Source organism: Zeus faber (assembly GCF_960531495.2).
Source record: "Zeus faber genome assembly, chromosome: 22".
Taxonomy (NCBI): Eukaryota; Metazoa; Chordata; class Actinopteri; order Zeiformes; family Zeidae; genus Zeus; species Zeus faber.
Genome location: NC_137209.1, coordinates 4191479 through 4214417, shown reverse-complemented (window position 1 = coordinate 4214417; position 22939 = coordinate 4191479). Strand labels below are relative to the sequence as shown.

Sequence of the window (22939 nt, the reverse complement as noted above, 5' to 3'; positions counted from 1 at the left end):
AACTATTCCAATTGTTACCAGTAACTATTGTGATGTTTCTAGTAACTATTCCAATTGTTACCAGTAACTATTTTTATGTTTCTAGTAACTATTGTGATGTTTCTAGTAACTATGGTGATATTTCTGGTAACTATCGTGATGTTTCTAGTAACTATCGTGATGTTTCTAGTAACTATTCCAATTGTTACCAGTAACTATTGTGATGTTTCTAGTAACTATTCCAATTGTTACCAGTAACTATTTTTATGTTTCTAGTAACTATTGTGATGTTTCTAGTAACTATGGTGATATTTCTGGTAACTATCGTGATGTTTCTAGTAACTATGGTGATGTTTCTAGTAACTATTGTGATGTTTCTAGTAACTATTCCAATTGTTACCAGTAACTATTTTTATGTTTCTAGTAACTATTGTGATGTTTCTAGTAACTATGGTGATATTTCTGGTAACTATCGTGATGTTTCTAGTAACTATCGTGATGTTTCTAGTAACTATTCCAATTGTTACCAGTAACTATTGTGATGTTTCTAGTAACTATTCCAATTGTTACCAGTAACTATTTTTATGTTTCTAGTAACTATTGTGATGTTTCTAGTAACTATGGTGATATTTCTGGTAACTATCGTGATGTTTCTAGTAACTATCGTGATGTTTCTAGTAACTATTCCAATTGTTACCAGTAACTATTGTGATGTTTCTAGTAACTATTCCAATTGTTACCAGTAACTATTTTTATGTTTCTAGTAACTATTGTGATGTTTCTAGTAACTATGGTGATATTTCTGGTAACTATCGTGATGTTTCTAGTAACTATGGTGATGTTTCTAGTAACTATTGTGATGTTTCTAGTAACTATTCCAATTGTTACCAGTAACTATTTTTATGTTTCTAGTAACTATTGTGATGTTTCTAGTAACTATGGTGATATTTCTGGTAACTATCGTGATGTTTCTAGTAACTATCGTGATGTTTCTAGTAACTATTCCAATTGTTACCAGTAACTATTGTGATGTTTCTAGTAACTATTCCAATTGTTACCAGTAACTATTTTTATGTTTCTAGTAACTATTGTGATGTTTCTAGTAACTATGGTGATATTTCTGGTAACTATCGTGATGTTTCTAGTAACTATGGTGATGTTTCTAGTAACTATTGTGATGTTTCTAGTAACTATTGTGATGTTTCTAGTAACTATGGTGATGTTTCTAGTAACTATTGTGATGTTTTTAGTAACTATGGTGATGTTTCTAGTAACTATTGTGATGTTTCTAGTAACTATGGTGATGTTTCTAGTAACTATTGTGATGTTTTTAGTAACTATGGTGATGTTTATAGTAACTATTGTGATGTTTCTAATAACTATTCCAATTGTTACCAGTAACTATTGTGATGTTTTTAGTAACTATGGTGATGTTTATAGTAACTATTGTGATGTTTCTAATAACTATTCCAATTGTTACCAGTAACTATTGTGATGTTTCTAGTAACTATTGTGATGTTTCTAATTACTATTCCAATTGTTACCAGTAACTATTGTGATGTTTCTAGTAACTATTTTGATGTTTCTAATAACTATTCCAATTGTTACCAGTAACTATTGTGATGTTTCTAGTAACTATTTTGATGTTTCTAATAACTATTCCAATTGTTACCAGTAACTATTGTGATGTTTGTAGTAACTATTTCAATTGTTACCAGTAACTATTGTGATGTTTCTAGTAACTATTGTGATGTTCCTAGTAACTATTCCAATTGTTACCAGTAACTATTGTGATGTTTCTAGTAACTATTTCAATTGTTACCAGTAACTATTGTGATGTTTCTAGTAACTATTCCAATTGTTACCAGTAACTATTGTGATGTTTCTAGTAGCTATTGTGATGTTTCTAGTAACTATTCCAAGTGTTACCAGTAACTATTGTGATGTTTCTAGTAGCTATTGTGATGTTTCTAGTAACTATTGTGATGTTTCTAATAGCTATTGTGATGTTTCTAGTAACTATTCCAATTGTTACCAGTAACTATTGTGATGTTTCTAGTAGCTATTGTGATGTTTCTGGTAACTATTGTAATGTTTCTAGTCACTATTTCAATTGTTACCAGTAACTATTGTGATGTTTCTAGTAACTATTCCAATTGTTACCAGTAACTATTGTGATGTTTCGTGTAGCTATTGTGATGTTTCTAGTAACTATTGTGATGTTTCTAGTAACTATTCCAATTGTTACCAGTAACTATTGTGATGTTTCTAGTAGCTATTGTGATGTTTCTAGTAACTATTGTGATGTTTCTAGTAACTATTTCAATTGCTACCAGTAACTATTGTGATGTTTCTAGTAACTATTCCAATTGTTACCAGTAACTATTGTGATGTTTCTAGTAGCTATTGTGATGTTTCTAGTAACTATTGTGATGTTTCTAGTAACTATTTCAATTGCTACCAGTAACTATTGTGATGTTTCCAGTAACTATTCCAATTGTTACCAGTAACTATTGTGATGTTTCTAGTAGCTATTGTGATGTTTCTAGTAACTATTGTGATGTTTCTAGTAACTATTCCAATTGTTACCAGTAACTATTGTGATGTTTCTAGTAGCTATTGTGATGTTTCTATTAACTATTCCAATTGTTACCAGTAACTATTGTGATGTTTCTAGTAACTATTGTGATGTTTCTAGTAACTATTTCAATTGCTACCAGTAACTATTGTGATGTTTCCAGTAACTATTCCAATTGTTACCAGTAACTATTGTGATGTTTCTAGTAGCTATTGTGATGTTTCTAGTAACTATTGTGATGTTTCTAGTAACTATTCCAATTGTTACCAGTAACTATTGTGATGTTTCTAGTAGCTATTGTGATGTTTCTATTAACTATTCCAATTGTTACCAGTAACTATTGTGATGTTTCTAGTAGCTATTGTGATGTTTCCAGTAACTATTCCAATTGTTACCAGTAACTATTGTGATGTTTCTAGTAGCTATTGTGATGTTTCTAGTAACTATTGTGATGTTTCTAGTAACTATTCCAATTGTTACCAGTAACTATTGTGATGTTTCTAGTAGCTATTGTGATGTTTCTAGTAACTATTCCAATTGTTACCAGTAACTATTGTGATGTTTCTAGTAGCTATTGTGATGTTTCTAGTAACTATTCCAATTGTTACCAGTAACTATTGTGATGTTTCTAGTAGCTATTGTGATGTTTCTAGTAACTATTGTGATGTTTCTAGTAACTATTCCAGTTGTTACCAGTAACTATTGTGATGTTTCTAGTAGCTATTGTGATGTTTCTAGTAACTATTTCAATTGTTACCAGTAACTATTGTGATGTTTCGAGTAACTATTTGGACAATTTTGTCATTGAATACTCCCTGTTTGAGATATTAAATATTTGCCTCCTATTTGTATCTATTCCCATTGTGACAAGTATTTATTTAAATTTTCACTATTAATTGAGTACTAGTACTTAATAAGTAGTGACAAGTGCCTTTTTCTGTTTTTTTCCTATTTTTATTTTTACAAGTAACATTTTAAATTAAACTATCAACAAGCTGTTTTGACTAGTAATTTCAAATGACAGGTATTAAATACATACTGGAAAAACTTTTTTTTGTTGTTGTTTTTTTTACTAGTAACAGGAAAAGGCACTAGGCACTAATGAATGAAACTAGTAACATTGAAATAGATACTAGTAACAATGGGAATAGATATTGTTGGAGGCAAATATTTGACGTCGAAAACACAATTGTTCAAATTGTTAATAGTAACCTTGCAATAGTTACTAGTAACAATTGGAATAGTAACTTGTATCTAATAAATAAGTACTAGTTCCTAATACATTTTGACGAGTTAAACTAAAATAGTTGTATTTATTTATTTAATATATATATATACACATATATATTCATATACACACACACACACACACACACACACACACACACACACACACACACACACACACACACACACACACACACACACACACACACACACACACACGCTAGTCTCTTTTAAACTGACTAAACTCATTGCACACACATGATTTGTTTTCTTCCCCTTTCCAAATGTCAGATGCTTTAGCGGACACATTCTATTCCATCGGAGTGGTGATGACACTTTGCCAACTGCTCTCCATCCTGGAGTTGTTCCATATCGCAGACGGGCTTGAGAAGGGCAGGCTCATACCTCGCTTTGTCCAAGTTTGTGTCTCCCATAATTCTGAGCTCTGTTGTTTTCAGAGGGTTTAAGTTATGCGTGTGTGTGTGTGTGTGTGTGTGTGTGTGCACGCTAAGGCGTGGCTAACCTCCTCACTGTTTGAATCAATTCCTCTTCCATTAAGGTTATTGAGAGGAATCTCCTGCTGTTCACGGTCATAATCACGATGGAAAAAATCCAGAGCAGCACAGTTGTATGTGTGCAGTTCTTCCTGTGGAATATTCTAGATCTGCTGAGGTACGCTTGGTTGACCACTTATTTTGCATAGTTGCCTGTTTTGTTTTGAGTCAACAAAAACAGATTGCACATGGAATGGAGCAGCCAATATCTAAGATTGAATTGATCAGGCAAAGGAAAGCACAGAGAAGCATGCAAGTAATAGCATGTAATGACCGATTAATCACTTTTCTGCATTTATCGGCCGTTACCAAAGATTGAGGCTCTTTCTGCTCTTTTTCTTTGACAGATACCCACATGAACTGCTGTGCATTATGGGCATGCTGTCATTCAACATGCTCTGGAGCCGCTACACGCTGTGGATCCCCATATACATCCTGTCGGTTGCCACAGAAGGTGAAGGAAATGTAGTTTCAACGTTGAAAGCCACGTAGAACTTTTGAGTCCATAAGACGGCTGCTTCTTTCTGGTCCGAAGTGGGGCACACACTACCAGATAACAAAGCAGAATTTGGGCCAGATTCCCCCGCTTCCGACAATCGTGAGCAAAATCCCGACCTTTTGATGGTTCTAAAGATTATTGTGCCAGATTATCCTGTGGTGTGAGGTATGTTACAAGTGTTTCTTACTTCCCTGATCTGCTCGGAAGTCCGTCCTGGCGGAACCGAGCGCAAATCGCAAGTATTAAACAAATTCAAAATTTACAATCTGGTATCCTGTAGTGTAGGGGGAACCCTGAGGACTCGGTCTGTGGATTGTCATGTGGGAAAGACCAGTAGCTGATTTGGAGCCGAGCCAAGCCAACGGAAGAAGTGAAGCACAACAGCAGCCATGGTGGCAAATGCGAACGCTGCGAAGCATAAAGTAACATGTGGAGTCAATGTTCACGCCGTCTCCATGACTTCATCCACTGTTTTTTTCTTTTAGATTTTCTGTAAAATATAGTGCAAAAAATAGCATCGCTAGTTCTAGCCCGTGGCCCGCTATGTTTGTTTACTCTAACTTCCTTTTGATTGAGCAAGATTTGTGTTTTTGAGAGTCGGGACTCTGGTTATCCCACGAAGCCACACCTCCGCGTCAAATCTTTTGTGGCTATGTGAGATAAGGACTCTGGTTGTTGGTGAAACAAAGTGTGTGGTGTGCTGTTTGGGAAAACTGTTGCTCTCCACACCCAACAGGAACAAAATTGATCATGATATGTTGTGTGGGCTCGCTCACATTTTCAACATCTGTCAAGATCTGAAAAATGGTGAAGTGGGCCAGGCTTCAGGCTGCACATTGAAAACTGCTTTGAAATTATCGATCTGGGTTTCTGGAATTCAGTGTGCTGTGAGAAAATAATAGTGTCTTAGGTCTCTTACCCAGGAAAAATGGCCGATTCAAGTAATTTGTCAAAGTTAAATAACTTTTTTTTAATAATAAAAATAATAAATAAATTTAAAAATAAAAAAATAATAAAAATATATACTAATACTGGGTAGGGCCTCCCTTTCCTCTCATAACAGCCTCAATTGTTCTTGGCATGGATTCCACAAGATTTTGGAAACATTCCTTTGAGGTTCTGGTCCATGTTGACATGATTGCATCTCGCAATTTGTGCAGATTTATCAGATGCACATTCATGATGTGAATCTCCCATTCTATCACACTCCAAAGGTGTTCTATCGAATTCAGATCCGGTGACTAGGAAGGCCACTTCAGAATATTGAACTCATTGTCATGTTTATGAAACCAGTTTGAGATTACTTTTTTGAGAGGGCGTGGTGAATGTGGTGGACCAAGGGGCGCGGTTAACCTGCAGCTGCAGCATGGCTTCCTTCCCGGCGACCGCACAGCTTACCCGAGTCAGCTGAATCAATGCCCGCACGGTGCCGATTGGTCCGATCCGGGGCAGGGAGCTCTCTTAATGTTTGTCTGTCTTGGAGAGGACATTGTCAGCTGACCAGGAGCCAGAGCGGAATGCCATTCCTCCTGCGCCAGAACTCATAATTCTGTATAATTTATCCTTTTGGCCAGCAGGCTTTTTTATTCAGTTTGTTTATTAAAAACCTTGCCATGTCTGCAACCCACGGCATGAAAGACTCCCTCCCCAAACCCGTACCTGTGTGCAGAGACTCCCACAAGTCAAGTCCACGAGGAGCTTCCGCAGTCAGCAGATCGGCTCCAGGGTGCCTTTCACTCGACACCCTGCCCTTTCTAGGTCCCTGTTCAGGAGCCACTTGTGGGAGTCTCTTCCCACAGGTATGGGTTTGGGGAGGGAGACGGAGTCTTTCGTGTCGTGGGTTGCAGACATGGTGTGAGTTTTTATTAAACAAACGGAATAAAAAGGCTCGCTTGCCGAAAGGATAAATAATAAAGAATAATGAGGTCGGTGCAAGAGGAATGGCGTTCTGGTCTGGCTCCTGGTCAGCTGACGAGCCTGTGCGCTGATCTCCTCTGCAAGACAGACCAAGATTAAGAAAGCTCCCTGCCCGGGATCGGACCGATTAGCGCCTCGCGGGCATTGATTCTGCTGACTCGGGTCGGCTGTGCAGTCGCGGGGAAGGAAGCCATGCTGCTGTCTGCAGCGGTGGCTTAACCGCGCTCCTTGGTCCGCCAAAGTGCATTATCATGCTGAAAGTAGACATTGGAAGATGGGTAAATTGTGGCCATGAAAGGATGGACAATTGCACATGGTCAGCATCAATACTCAAATAGGCTATGGCATAGAAGCATTGATTGACTGGTATTAACGGGCCCAAAGTGTGCCAAGAAAAAATTCCCCTCATTACACCATTGCCACCAGCCTGGACTGTTTACACAAGGCAGGTTGGGTCCATGGATTTATGCTGTTGGTGCCAAATTCTGGACCTACTATGTGTGTGCCTCAGCAGAAATCGATATTCATCAGACCAGGCTACATTGTTCCAGTCCGTCCAGTTTTGGTGAGCCTGTGCCCACCTCATCCTCAGCTTTCTGTTCTTGACTGACAGAAGTGGAACGCGACATGGTCTTCTGCTGTTGTAGCCCATCCGCCTCAACGTTCAGCGTGTTGTGCACTCAGAGATGTTTTTCTGCTCACCACAATTGTACAAAGTACTGTCGCCTTTCTGTCAGCTTGAACCAGTCTGGCCATTCTCTGTTGACCTCTCTCATCAACTAGGTGTTTCCATCTGCAGAACTGTCACTCAGTGGATGTTTTTTGTACCATTCTGAGTAAACTCTAGTAACTGTTGTATGTGAAAATCCCAGGAGTTCAGCAGTTACAGAAATACTCAAAGCAGCCCGTCTGGCGTCAACAATTATGCCATGGTCAAACATTGAGATCACATTTTTTCCCTAATTCTGATGGTTGATGTGAACATTAACTGAAGCTGCTGACCCGTATCAGCATGATTTTATGCATTGCACTGCTGCCACACGATTGGCTGATTAGATAATTGCATGAATAAGTTGATGTATAGGTGTTTCTAATAGTCAGTGTGTATATACAGTATATAGACTGATGAGCCACAACATTAAAACCACCACTAATAACCACTGATATTGTGTAAGTTCCCCCCATGCCACCAAAACAGCTCTGACCTGTCAAGGCATGGACTCCACAAGTCCTCTGAAGGTGTCCTCTGGTATCTGGCACCAAGATGTTAGCAGCAGATACTGTAAGTTGTGAGGTGGGGCCCCCATGGATCGGTCTTTTTGTTCCAGCATATCCCACAGACGCTCGATCAGACCCAAACCGTGGCCATCCACATGTAAGAGAAAACGTGATTCTTATTTCATTACTCCATGGCCCAGTTCTGACGCTCATGTGGCTATTGTACTGTAGCCGCTTCCCGTGGTGGACAGGGATCATGGGCACTCTGACCCGCCTGCGGCTCTGTAGCCTCATACGCAGCAAGCTGTGTGTTCTGACACCTTTCTATCATAACCAGCATTAACTTTTTCAGCAATTTGTGTCACAGTAGCTCTTCTGTGGGATCGGACCAGATGGGCTAGCCTTCGCTCCCCACGCGCAACAATGAGCCCATGGGCGCATGTGACCCTGTCGACGGTTCACCGGTTGTCCTTCCTTGGAGCACTTTAGGTAGGTACTAACCACTGCATACCGGGAACACCCCACAAGACCTGTCCTTTTGGAGATGCTCTGACCCAATTGTCTAGCCATCATAATTTGGCCCTTGTCAAAGTGGCTCAGATCCTTACGCTTGCCCATTTTTCCTGCTTCCAACACATCAACTTCAAGAACTGACTGTTCACTTGCTGCCTAATATGTCCCATCCCTTGATAGGTGCCATTGGAACAACATGATCAATGTTATTCACTTCACCTGTCAGTGGTTTTGATGCTGTGGATGATCAGTGTATATAGATATTTCCCACAATGGGCACATGAGCATCAGAACTGGACGATGGAGCAGTGGAAGAAGGTGGCCTGCTCTGATGAATCACATTCTTCTACATCATGTGGATTGCTGGGGTTAGGGTCCGATCTGATCGAGCATCTGTGGGATGTGCTGGAACAACAAGGGGGTCCCTGCCTTGCAACTTCCAGGACTTAAAGGATCTGCTGCTAGTGTCTTGGTTTAATGTTGTGGCTGATTGGTGTGTGTGTGTGTATACATATACATATACATATACATATACATATACATATATATATACAGTGGGGCAAAAAAGTATTTAGTCAGCCACCAATTGTACAAGTTCTCCCACTTAAAAAGATGAGAGAGGCCTGTAATTTTCATCATAGGTACACTTCGACTATGAGAGATAGAATGGGGGGAAAGAATCCAGGAAATCACATTGTAGGATTTTTAATGAATTAATTGGTAAATTCCTCGGTAAAATAAGTATTTGGTCACCTACAAACAAGCAAGATTTCTGGCTTTCACAGACCTGTAACTTTTTCTTTAAGAGGCTCCTCTGTCCTCCACTCGTTACCTGTATTAATGGCACCTGTTTGAACTCGTTATCAGTATAAAAGACACCTGTCCACAACCTCAAACAGTCACACTCCAAACTCCACTATGGCCAAGACCAAAGAGCTGTCAAAGGACACCAGAAACAAAATTGTAGACCTGCACCAGGCTGGGAAGACTGAATCTGCAATAGGTAAGCAGCTTGTTGTGAAGAAATCAACTGTGGGAGCAATTATTAGAAAATGGAAGACATACAAGACCACTGTTAATCTCCCTCGATCTGGGGCTCCACGCAAGATCTCACCCCGTGGGGTCAAAATGATCACAAGAAGGGTGAGCAAACATCCCAGAACCACACGGGGCGACCTAGTGAATGACCTGCAGAGAGCTGGGACCAAAGTAACAAAGGCTACCATCAGTAACACACTACGCCGCCAGGGACTCAAATCCTGCAGTGCCAGACGTGTCCCCCTGCTTAAGCCAGTACATGTCCAGGCCCGTCTGAAGTTTGCTAGAGAGCATTTGGGTGATCCAGAAGAGGATTGGGAGAATGTCATATGGTCAGATGAAACCAAAATAGAACTTTTTGGTAAAAACTCAACTTGTCGTGTTTGGAGGAGAAAGAAAGCTGAGTTGCATCCAAAGAACACCATACCTACTGTGAAGCATGGGGGTGGAAACATCATGCTTTGGGGCTGTTTTTCTGCAAAGGGACCAGGACGACTGATCCGTGTAAAGGAAAGAATGAATGGGGCCATGTATCGTGATATTTTGAGTGAAAACCTCCTTCCATCAGCAAGGGCATTGAAGATGAAACGTGGCTGGGTCTTTCAGCATGACAATGATCCCAAACACACCGCCCGGGCAACGAAGGAGTGGCTTCGTAAGAAGCATTTCAAGGTCCTGGAGTGGCCTAGCCGGTCTTCAGATCTCAACCCCATAGAAAATCTTTGGAGGGAGTTGAAAGTCCGTGTTGCCCAGCGACAGCCCCAAAACCTCACTGCTCTAGAGATGTGCATGGAGGAATGGGCCAAAATACCAGCAACAGTGTGTGAAAACCTTGTGAAGACTTACAGAAAACGTTTGACCTCTGTCATTGCAAACAAAGGATTTATAACAAAGTATTGAGATGAACTTTTGTTATTGACCAAATACTTATTTTCCACCATAATTTGCAAATAAATTCTTTAAAAATCAGACAATGTGATTTTCTGGATTATTTTTTTCTCATTTTGTCTCTCATAGTTGAGGTTTACATATGATGAAAATAACAGGCCTCTCATCTTTTTATGTGGGAGAACTTGCACAATTGGTGGCTGACTAAATACTTTTTTGCCCCACTGTGTGTGTGTATATATATATATATATATATATATATATATATATATATAAATCCGAAGAAAAAAAATTCCCCACCCAATTGGGATTTTGCTTGATTCAAGGTTTTTTTTACTGTCTGGAATCGATCTCGCTACATTTAAGAAAAGTAGTCAGACACCGCAACTGTTTCTCCATATTGACCTACAGCCTCCTTCAGGAGATATCTGCTATATTTCTGGTTTTCCGGAAATGGCAACACAAGCTGCGATTATTAGAGATTTGATTTGAAAACGGACTGAAGTGACAGTATAACCAGTGACAATTGAAGGCTGCAGGGTCAACACGCCGACACAGAGCACACATCATAAACCATAGTAAAGACAAGATGAACCTGTTACAGCCCCATCATTACGAAATATACCATGAAAAGTTGCTTGAAATAGACTACATAGAACAGGAAGAACTTTTTTTTTTTTTGTAACCTAGGGTGAGGTTTAACGGAAATGTGTTGGCACAGCAATAGTGATAAAACGCCAGGAAGTGTGTGAGAGACCATTCCAACATCCGTTCTGTGTGCAACAGAGACAGCCGGCCCACTAATAAACAGAAGAAACTCTCGTATTGCTTTTCAGAACCATCGACGATGACTTGTCTGTACTCAAAATGTATATAAATGACACTGGCCGTGGCACAACGGTATTCATTTTGCCAATTTTTCTTCTAGGCATTATTGTGTACCAGGCTTTGCCTCATTTTGAAATGGTAAACACGGCCTCGCTCCAACACAGTCTCCCTGTTTCCACCAACCTTCCCATCATCCTCAAGGTTTACCTACCTATCCTTGCAGTTGGTAATACCATTTTCTTCGTCCTTTCATTGAATCACAATCAGTAACCTTTTTGAATTACTTTTCAAATGGCTAGTTTACAGATATTGTGTAGAGGCAGATATTGTATAGAGTATGTTGATCTAGGATCCCTGTCATCCCCCACAGTCACCTCTTGTGTTTACAGGTGCGTCGGTCACAGTGTGGCAGCTGTTGAAAGAGAGGAAACACCAGCTGGAGAAATGGATCAAGAAGCACAAAAAGTGACTTCAACACGTTGGGACGGGTCGGAAAAGGGTGTGAACCAAAGGTTAGGGCAGTGGAAGGAAGGAATGCTGCTTTGGAATCTTGCCGCTGCCTTTAAGTGCTCAAAGGCCACCTCCATGGTGTTTTGTTCATTTTTTAAGTAATGTTTGAACTGTTTTCCATGGCACTACCACGCTGCGGCTTATAAAAGCAGCCGATGTTCAAGTTTCAAGCACTTGTTGAAATGGTACGTGGCAAAAAAAAACTTGACTTGATCCAGGGTTTCTGTTACGGTAGAGAATTGCCCCTGTCAGATTCACAGGGAGGAGCATTAGGCCCTCAATGATAAACTGAAAAAAATGTTAATTAGTACAAAAAAGAAAAAAAAAATCATTATAACTATTATTAATGATAGTAACTCAAAATAAAATAGTTTTTCTCTTAATATTCCATCAAAACATATATCCAAACATCCTATAATAGTGCTGCATCTTATTGATTATTATGGTCCATTTAATTATTATTCAGTTACTGAATGATTTGGTCTTATAATCAATATATAATCAATCAAGCTTATTTTGTTCTTAGTTTTTAACCTAGCTTTAAAGTGTAATCATTTACTAGTGTCTATGCCTGCCTCTGGGCATATTTTACCAATAAAGTCATGAGTACCGAAAGTATTTGTACCAACAAATCAGGATAAATACCAACATAGCTAGCACTACAGTATGATTGAAGAAAGATAAATTTAGGTAAATTAGGTACATTTAGGTAAATTCTTCCTTTCCGTTATCTAGATTTTGACCAAAATGACTACACAGCTCAGACCATATTCAGAGCAGATGTATCTATCTATCTATACACACACACACACACACACACACACACACACATACACAGATGAACCACAACATTTAAACCACTGACCGATTAAGTGAATAACATTGATCATGTTGTTCCAATGGCACCTCTCAAGGGGTGGGATATATTAGGCAGCAAGTGAACAGTCAGTTCTTGGAGTTGATGTGTTGGAAGCAGGAAAAATGGGCAAGCGTAAGGATCTGAGCGACTATGACAAGGGCTTAATTATGATGCTTAGACGACTGGGTCAGAGCATTTCCAAAAGGACAGATCTTGTGGGGTGTTCCCGGTATGCAGTGGTTAGTACCTGCCAAAAGTGCTCCAAGGAAGGGCAACCAGTGAATAAGCGACAGGGTCATGGCGCCCATGGGCTCATTAATGTAATATCTCAATTGCCAGATCCCAATTTGATGGAGCATCTGTGGGATGCACTGGAACAACAAGCCTGATGTATGGAGACCCCACCTTGCAACTTCCAGGACTTAAAGGATCTGCTGCTAACATCTTGGTGCCAGATACCACAGGACACAGAGCTGTTTTGCTGGGACGGGGGGGAGCAACACAATATTAGGCAGGTGGTTTTAATGTTGTGGCTGACGGGTGAATATTTTTTTGTGTTACTTTTTTCTTTTTACAAAAATGCATTTCAATTTCATTTGGACTTAAAGGAAGTCTAATAAAAGCAGTTTGTTTTAGTTAATTTCCCAGCCAGGCAAGACTTTCCATACTTCCAACCTGAAGCAGACCAAACCTTCATCAGGTTTGAAGTATGGAAAGTCTTACCGATACAACCCCAAATTCAAATTAAAAACGGCAAATTCTTTTTTTTTTTTTTTATATATTTTTCTTAATCAGATTTTGCTGGGGAAACTTAAAAAAAAATGTATGTATGTGACTTTTTCCACAAAATACATTCCTCTTCACAATATGAATAAATTGCTTATTTAAAGCAAGATTTAATGGCAATCCTATTTCTGTCTCAAAGCTTTAACGCTAAAAAAGTAAACACGGTAGCAATACATTCATCATGCATGACAGAATTACTCAGGAGTTCATCCCAATGTACAGCAACATACAGATGTTGTTGATGTACTTAAACAACGGCGGCAGAGAGCGGTTCCAGGCGTGGAGAGAGGGGGGTGAAGCTTGGATCACGGTTGGAGGAGCTCCACCTGCTGGTCCCCCCGTCCTACCAGCCGTAAGCCCTCGTCCAAACTGCTTTCTTTCTGAACTCTGTGGAGGATTTCAGGGCCAGTAACACAGCTGGACCCATGGAGGCAGAAGAACAGGTAGAACGTCAATGTGAGGACATGTTGGTTTAAACCATGAAGCGACAACCATATACCATTTTAAACCATTTTATACCAATCCTACTATTATTGTTGCCGTCATTATCATTGTTATTATACATTTCCATATATTTTGCGTTTCACTGAAAATAACTACACCACATATTTATTAAGTGGTTTATTAGTTATTTTCATTTTGTATGCATAGGCTCTATTCACTTGGTGTTCCCCATTGAGCTGCTGCAACACCAACCTTTTCCAACCCGGAGGATGAATACATTTCTATAAAAATGTGTTTGGAAACAACCTTTTATTGACTGTCACTTTTCTTTCAACTTTTTCGCAACAATTTCTCAGCAATGCTTTAATATAATTCTAAATGAATGTAGAACCATCTCCATAAATAAATGTCATACCTTGTTTCAGACAAGTAGCAATACTCACTCCCTCTCCGCTCGGTATTACCTATTTTTCTACGAGTAAACAAGCCAATGATTGATACTGGTATATTGATTTCACTGCACCCCTGTTGTTGGCTGTAGATACAGCTATTATATAAGCTCTTTGACGATGCTTGAAGACAATATTTTGACTATGCGACAGTGGATCTGCACAGATTGCCTCTCACCTTTGGCCGTGACGATGGATGTTGTGGACAGACCCTGTTCTGGACCCTCCATGATGCAGAGCAGCCAGTCGATGAACTGAGGTGAAAAGCACACGTTACATCCTGCCAACGTCATGTGACCACACCCAAATAGTCCTACCAGTTGGGCCGGGTGTTGTTTAAAAGGAACCAGACATGGTAGCAGTATGAAATTGAAAGGAATTTCTTTCTACAGTACATTTGTTATTTAATGCAACAAAGTTTCAACAGTATTGGGAGTTCTGGTGGTTCATAGAGGTGCGTCTGATTTCAATGGTAATTATCGGAAAAATAGATAGTGAAATGGAGAAGTGGCAATGATAATGGACATTTTCTTCAAGTCAATTTGAACAGCAAATAGATTTGAGTGGCCCAATTTTTCATTTGTAAGTTTTAGTAAAAGCAATTGAACCGCACGTCACTTCATCTCAAAACGGAATCGGAAAAATTTTAATAATTGTATACTTCTTTGTTGCGCTTGTCCATTCCAGAAGGGAACAAAGTTAGCCTGGACTTGCCCATACTCTCAGCGTCAAGCATCTCATAACCCTTTATATACTATATACTGTATACACTATATATACACACACATACACTATACATACTATATACACTATATATACACTATATATACACACTATACTATAAACAGTATATATACTGAATACATCTCATCGTCATCACCGTTCTCAGTCTCGTTCCCGCAGTTTGTCAGTATTCACTACACTAGCGTTCGCAATGGCCACGCCCCCTTAGCATGAAATAACACTATATACACTTTATACACTGTATATATACTATATACACTGTATACACTATATACACTATATACACTGTATACACAATATATACTATACACACTGTATATATACTATATACACTGTATACACTATATACACTATATACACAATATATACTATACACACTGTATATATACTATATACATTGTATATACTATATACACCAGCCACGCCCCCTTACTGTGAAATAACACGGGTCCTCGCTTATCGACCAATTCACTTAACGACCGGGTCCTAGGAACGGAACTCGGTCGTTAAGTGAGGAGAACCTGTATATATATCTGTCTATCTTTTGCTGTTTCAGTTTTCTTTACCGATGATATCCTTGGCAGGAACTGCACCCACCTTTTGCGACTGGCTACACCAGGGTTCTTTAGCCAGCAGCTGCGTCAGACTGTGCGGCAGCGCCTTTAGACACAGCGGCAGGCAGAGCTCGGTGAAGGCCTCTTTGCCGTAGAGGCAGTGGGGCGGGGGCTCGCAGCCGGGCTGCTGGGAGAGCCACTGGGCCCTGATGCCAAGCAGGAGAGGCATGGAGTGATCGCCCCAGGAAACCACAGCGCCGGCAAACACCCAGAGCAGGAAGTCTGTGGCCTGCAGAAAGAGGGCGCCCGCCAAGTAGTTTACAAGTGGAACCCCACTGTTCTGCAAACCAAAATACGAAGCAATATCCAGGAAAACCGTCCCTGTTCCATACTTAATTATGTCTCTGCACATAACCACCATCACGGGTGCACATGCCCAAACCTGACATTCACTCTTTCACCAGCATGATGAAATGTGGAAGCTCTGGCGGCTTTGGCTGTAAACCCATGTTGTGTTGTCCATTTGATTTGGTTCCTGGGAACATACCTGTTTGGTGTCGCTGCATTCAACAGCAGTGGCACCATAAGCAACGTTTCTGAGGTGTCCCATCAACTCCAGGAGCCACTCCATCCGACTGGCAACACCTAAGCACAGGGACAAAAGCATGGGAGAGTGTGTGTGGGTGGGGTGAGTGGGTGGTGTCTGGGGCTGCTAATTTCTTCTGACTACACGCACATGAAAGAAAATGCACAAAACTTTGTAAAAAAAAATACAGCATTAAAAAAATTGGCTGTATTTGCTACTATAAAACAAATTAAGTATAATCAACTTATTTTTCCTTGAATTTCAATTTCACCAAAATTGCTCAGACATCTGCACCAATGCCTTTGTTCCAAAACTGCAGCTTCGTTCCGAATTTAAAAGTTCAAGCATTTCAGAACTCACACATAGTTGCCAAACAGCTCATTTGTACTTAGTACCGGCCGCTGAATGGCTGCTACAGTAGAATACGTTTTTATATTATAAATACTGAGTCAAAGGTCATACAGCCTCCCTTTAAATCTTCTGGATATGTCAACCTTCTTTCTCTTCTGCACGATTCACAAATTAGTTGTTCTTAGTGAACAAATCTTTTAGATGACCCAGGAGTCAACCTTGCAATTTTGATCTTGCAACACAAGAGCTAATTTCCATTCAAGAAATGGGAGGCTGGGACCTGTGTTGGGGCTGCCCGCCAGGCGACACTGGTAGAAGGTCTGGAGGAGAAGCCAGCCGACTCTGCGGCCCGGCCAGCCGCGGAGAACAGCGGAGATGACATCGTTGAGGCCCAGCAGGGGCACGCGGCCTTGGGAGGTGAGGTAGGCCAGGACGAAGCAGGTCTTCTCCATGTTTGCCTGCAGACACAGAATAAGACATGGAATGTGTTGTTTCTTACAAAAAATATGAACTGCAAGAGGTGCTTCATTTCATATTACTCAGTGGGACCTACAACTTGATACATAGAGGATATAGATATTAAACTCATTTTACTATTGAGATCCATATCAAAAATGTCAGATATTGTACAGTTCCTAATGTAGACAAATGGATTACATGGCAATCATTAAGCTCTTATCAGCTCAAGTTAACAACATTTTAAAATCGAGTACAGTATCAAAACTTTGTTAGGAAACCTAATGTTTTGTTTCAACAGTTCCAATGAAACAAACAAATTTACCACACACCTCTGTCACTCGAACTATCCGGTCAATTTCGGAATCGGACAATTCAGACAGACACTTGGCGACTCCCACGTACAGCTCCACTTCGTTATACTGAAAAAGAAGACACTCCAGGCAATGCAACATATAGAACCAGTTGCGTTTACCGCTGAAAAGACAATATGCTCAACTTTCTTTTTTACATAATAAAATTTGAAATTCAACATTGGGATACGTTTGTTAAACACGTATAGAAAGGATCCATGCGCTGCTGCAATGTTTTCTTTTAAATCACGTCCCAAGTAGTCAAAATCCACCTCAAATCAAATCCAGATATGGGCATTTATGGTTTTGAACTGCATCACAGTATACAGCCGTAGGCGAAAATATTGGCACCCTTGCACATAAAAAAACCAAACTCACAATTCTCTCTAATGGTGGGATGGTAGCTCAGGAGGTAGAGCTGGTGGTCTAGTGCTCTAAAGGTTGCTGGTTCCATCCCAGGCTCCTCCTGCTAGCATGCTGTAGTGTCCTTGAGCAAGACACTTAACCCCTAATTGCTCCTGATGGCTGCGTCTGCGGTGTTTGAACAATTGTAAGTCGCTTTGGATAAAAGCGTCTGCTAAATGTAATGTAATGTAATGTAAAAAATAGGGTGAAATTGAAAAAAGTATCCACAATTCTTTATTTCACTTTTAATAATACAAAAACGTATTATTTTAAATCATGAAATGAACAGAAATGCCATAGACAGAATTGACACCCTAGATCTAATATTTAGTAGCACAGCCTTTGGAGAAAATAACTAGTCAAGTGCTTTCAAATTGAACACTCATTTCGATCGATTTTCGAGTTTGAATCGTAATCGTGACACCCCTAATGGATACCAAAATATGTTTTCATTTCACAATTTTTTTTTTAAGAAATGGTTTGTGCCAATATTTTCTCCCACAACTGTATATGGTACTTGTCACGCCACCATATACCACTGTTAAATATTATTTTGAATAATTCTTCGAATTAATGATATATTCATTATTCATTCATTCATTCTGCAGGACTATCTTGTGCCACTCAGGTCTCCTTACTTCCATCTTTACTTTACTTTACCATTTTAATACCCAGGTGTGTCAACTTTAGTATCGTTCACACTTGTATAGAGGACAACAAAAGTTTTGAGAGCCATTGTTCCTCTCACTCTGTGCATCGGGCTCACAAGGTTCTCTCGTGTCCTTACTTGTATGCAGCCAGGCAGGAGGGTGAAGATCTCCTCGGCGGTAGAGCGGAGGATGGACCAGCAGTGGTTGGGCGGGTTTGGGAGGGCCATAGCCCCGGCCAGTCCTCGCACCACCGACAGACGGAGGGCTGCGCCGTTTGCTCCAATCCCGTCCCGAAAGGCCCGCTCGCCCAGGCTACCCACATACACCTGCAGCTTGTCCTCTGTGACGTGCTTCATCCACGTGCCCAGAGTCTCGTACAGGTGGCCTTGTGTGTGATCCTGAGCGGGCGGAGGGTCGGGACAGTAAAGCTTGGATAGTTATTGGATAGTGGCTAGAAATTTTAAACAGCAGGGAATACGGAGTTGTATCATAAAAGACACACAGTCTACTGCCAATTCATCTGAATTCACCCCGATCTTGGCAATTTTTTTGCCTGCTTACCTCAACCTGCTCTTATATCTAGGCCAAGCTGAGCCACGGGACTACTTTTGAGGAGTTATATCTTCATGGAACTGTCATAGGTGCATTGATATCATTCACTTGAAAGGAAACATGTTGAAAAATTGTATGAATTTGATTCTGTAATTACTCCAATTCACAAAATTCCCATTGTGTTTTATATAAGATTATTTTGCTATTTTGTAAGATATTATTCAGTGGAAAAAAAAAGTTAAAAAGTAAGTGTAATAAGTTACACTATTTAGTAATGCACCAAGTTATAAAAAACACAATACAACTTGTATGACTGTGGGAACCCCCCCAAAAAAGGTTACAACCCCCCCCCCCCCAAAAAAAACAAACAAACCCTAAAAAACACAATACGCAAGTGAAACCATACTTTTTTCTCCAGCCCCGTATGTGAATGCTGTTTGACACGCTGCTGAAGTGCACTACTCACACAGAGGCTGTGGACAAGGGGAGGAGACAGCCACAAGCCCAAAAAGAAGGAAGCGCTTTGGGAAGACTGAGCTTGGGATGCTGCCAGCATGACACATTGATGCCGGATCTCCTCCTCTGCAAAACAACGGGGAAGCTCTGGAAAGTCACTACCTGTACTTTTTGACCACTAGAAGGAGCACCATCAAAAAAAATAATTATACAATCAAACCAAGAATGCCACTAGACTCCTAAGCCTTCCCGAGGGCTGTCCACCTTGCGTAAGCTAGTCCAAGGTTTATTCTAGTTCGCTGACTTTCATGGCAATTGCTCCCTGCAGTACATAACAGTCTGCCATCATGCTCATCTAAAAGCACAGTCTGTGTCAGAGAAAAGACAGAGACAGAGAAAGGAGGCTGCAATTACAAGGGAGCAGTTGAAAGATATAAATATGAGACAGCATTTTAGAAAAGCACCTTTCATACAAACATGCAGCCCAAAGTGTTTCACCACTTTGGGCTGCATGTTTGTATGAAAGGTGCTCTATAAATAAAGTTAATTTGAGTGAATTATTTATGTTGTAAAGAGATGTCTAAACCCAACTTTTGAACCTTTAAATCAGTCAGTTTTGGACAGAGAATTTAAGGTAAAAAGAGAATATCAAAAGCATTGTATTATGATGACTCATAATTCATGAGCGTATGATTTGCGCGTGCCCTTACCGAAATTTAGCCTCATAAGAGGTGACAGAATAGCACTCCAGTTGACAGGAGGGTATTGGAAACCTGCCCCGACTGATGCCAGGGCCGCCAATGCAGTCTTCACCAGCTCAGGATGCAAAGAATCTGGACCTGGGCAGAGGAAGAAGTGAGGAAATCTCATCAACAACAAAAAGAAAAAACCTTCCAAAATTTTTATCAAGAAAAAAAACAAAACCTTTCGAAAAAAGAATCCTGTTTACTGTCGAGCGTTTAAAATAAAAATCATACATAAGGTCTGATCTACATAAGGCCTTTTCACACTGAACAGTTCTGGGGACTCCTTGAGGGGAACTAGGAAGTGGGGAGGTCCCCCGAGAACTAGATACCGTCAAAGGCTTTTTTTCTGGTTGTATTCGCACTGCACTGTAAGACAACAGGGTCTGAGCAGGAGTTCCATGTTTTACTCAGTAATTTTCACTCATTTCATCTTAGAAATGAGAAATAAGCAGCCGAGTTGCTGGATCTTCACTCAAATTTGATCTACAAGAGGTTATTTAAAGGCGAGTTACAACTTTCGTAAGGCACGGGCTCGCATCGGTACACCGCACAGGGACTACCGGGCGCACGTTAATTCATTCAATTAACGTTGGAAAATAAAATAAATGAAATAAATACATCTACAACAGTTATTTATTTATTCATTTATTACTGCTGAGCATACGTGGGCTGGTCCCTACCTAGAGCGATGCGACTTGACCGGATGGACTATGCACAGTCTAAGGGACTGGCGAGGGACCGTGGACTTATGTCACTGATGGTTCCTCCTGTGGCAGTGAGTCTCTGCCCTGGAGTGGGAAATAAAAAAGGTCCTCAAAACGTTCTAGGAACTACGCTTATTCCTAGTTCCAGTAGTGCAGACACAAAAAAGGGACGGTTCCTCTCGAAAGTTGTTAGAACCATGAAAATGTTCCTGCGGAGCGGGTCCCCTTCCATGGAGGCCGCCACCTTGCGGTGCCATGTTTCTACAGCAGCCCAGAACAGACAAACTAAACTCTGGCTCTAGAGAGGGCCTTCCACGATTTTTGCGGCCACTGTCTCTTCCACGGTGGCCGCCATGATGCACTGCCTTGGGGAGGGGTATTCAGTTGATTGCGATTTACAACCTTACCGCTAGATGCCACTGTATTCTACACACTGCACGTTTAAGTAAAAAATAAATGTAATAGGGCAGGGGCCACCCGAACTTACTCCTGATTGTCATCCCATTAATTGAAACATGTATCTTCAGTGATTTGATAATCCTCGAGGTTCGTATGCTTTTTCGCGACAAAGACATGGGGTCATTTTGCTCAATAAAAATAAAATAAATTGTTTAATTGGGTTCTCTTCATCTATTTTTATGACTGAGGTGATGATCTGATCACATTGTTAGTTTATATGCATAAATTCAGAAAACTCTTCATGGTTCACAAACGTTCTCGCACCACTGTAGTCCCAATACAACACAGGCTGTTTCACAACCAAGCACAGTGATTGACATAGTATATTGCTTTTCAGATTTTGTTCATGATGAATGACTGAATAACATACTTAAAACCATGCCATCAGCTTGGCCTTGCAACATTTAAAGTAATTCCTTGGCACAACAGTGTTTAGCTGGAAATATCTGTATATTGTATATATTGGTACACTCACAAACAAAAACAATTACACCATTGTCTTGTAAACAATCCAGTGATGTGTTTGTGTACTAGTTCCCAAGTTGCCGTATTTTCTGTTTAGTTAGCTTAGTTGTTATTAGTTCCTTTCCCATAGCCATGAATTAAGAAATTTAGGAATGTAATTTGTTCCCTGCAGTAAGTGATATTTATATTTCCTTTGATGTCAGTAGTAATATAATAATAATTTAGAATAAAGATACAATAATATTATCACTTTATGCAATTTGGTACTATACGGCTGCAATACATTGAGGCAGGTTTGGAATGTACCAGAAAATTCTTGCTAAAGATCGGGGCTAAAAACAGAAAAAACAAGTCTGTCCCAAGCTGCATTACAGAGGGCAGGAATTAAGACTTGGGCAAATGCCGGATCGAAAATATTTCATATAAATTATTCTGTTTCAAAAAAACGAAAGCAGCTGCTGGAAAATGGCTTACTAATACTAATAGTTTACTCAGAAATGAAAGTTTTGAAATAGGTCTGAGGTTACTTGGAGGGGAGGGATCAAAGACCGGATTGCTTTGTGATCTGAGACACGGATGTCTTCCAACATTTTTTGGAAAATAATCAATCCAGAGTGTGTTTTTTGACTTTTACGGACTGGACAAGGTTAGAAGAATCATTGGAGGCGCAGTTATGCAGGAGCTGGAGTATGAGGGGGTGAATGTTAAAATCACCAGGTATTGATATCATATTTTGGCGTGATAAGGAACAGGAACTCAGAAAAATCTGATATGGAGGTTTTGGTTTCCTTGAGAGGTCGACACACCAGGACACATAGCACTGGGGCTTCACCGTTGAAAAACAAACTAGAGATTTCAAAGAGTCAAAAGAACCAATTGACACCAGAGAGCAGGAGATGCTGATGAACATCTGGGCCTCAATTAAAGGGATCGAACATCCAGAATTTAACGGTAAAAAAAGAGACTCATGATAAAAATAAAAAAATGAAAGGTCAAGGGGGTCATTTGAAGAGATAAAGCCCATAAAGCCCATGGTTGTGCTATGAACTATATTTATTCAATATCCAAAAGTACTGGATAAATATGTAGGGGGGGGGGGGGGGGGGTAAGTTGGGGATAATCATTAATCATTTTCAGGGGCCCAATTGCAGAGTCCAGACTGCGACCATTT

The 22939-nt window shown here is 40.2% G+C and overlaps 2 protein-coding genes across 2 annotated transcripts in view; one reads left to right on the top strand and one right to left on the bottom strand.

The window, feature by feature from the left end:
• The window catches only part of hacd4 (3-hydroxyacyl-CoA dehydratase 4), a 15148-nt gene extending 2062 nt beyond the window's left edge, over window positions 1-13086 (top strand). The window contains exons 3-8 of the mRNA XM_080023407.1: window positions 4076-4203; window positions 4344-4456; window positions 4686-4792; window positions 11340-11465; window positions 11629-11751; window positions 12948-13086. Coding sequence (XP_079879533.1) covers window positions 4076-4203; window positions 4344-4456; window positions 4686-4792; window positions 11340-11465; window positions 11629-11708 — 554 coding nt within the window. The 3' untranslated portion in view covers window positions 11709-11751; window positions 12948-13086. The remainder of the gene's footprint in view (window positions 1-4075; window positions 4204-4343; window positions 4457-4685; window positions 4793-11339; window positions 11466-11628; window positions 11752-12947) is intronic.
• Window positions 13087-13673: 587 nt separating this feature from the next.
• focad (focadhesin) overlaps window positions 13674-22939 on the bottom strand; it is a 64233-nt gene continuing 54967 nt past the window's right edge. Inside the window, exons 36-44 of the mRNA XM_080023127.1 lie at window positions 20105-20233; window positions 19405-19520; window positions 18524-18784; window positions 17311-17400; window positions 16803-16980; window positions 16133-16230; window positions 15629-15874; window positions 14466-14541; window positions 13674-13811 (exon numbers count right to left, since the gene is read on the bottom strand). Coding sequence (XP_079879253.1) covers window positions 13738-13811; window positions 14466-14541; window positions 15629-15874; window positions 16133-16230; window positions 16803-16980; window positions 17311-17400; window positions 18524-18784; window positions 19405-19520; window positions 20105-20233 — 1268 coding nt within the window. The 3' untranslated portion in view covers window positions 13674-13737. The remainder of the gene's footprint in view (window positions 13812-14465; window positions 14542-15628; window positions 15875-16132; window positions 16231-16802; window positions 16981-17310; window positions 17401-18523; window positions 18785-19404; window positions 19521-20104; window positions 20234-22939) is intronic.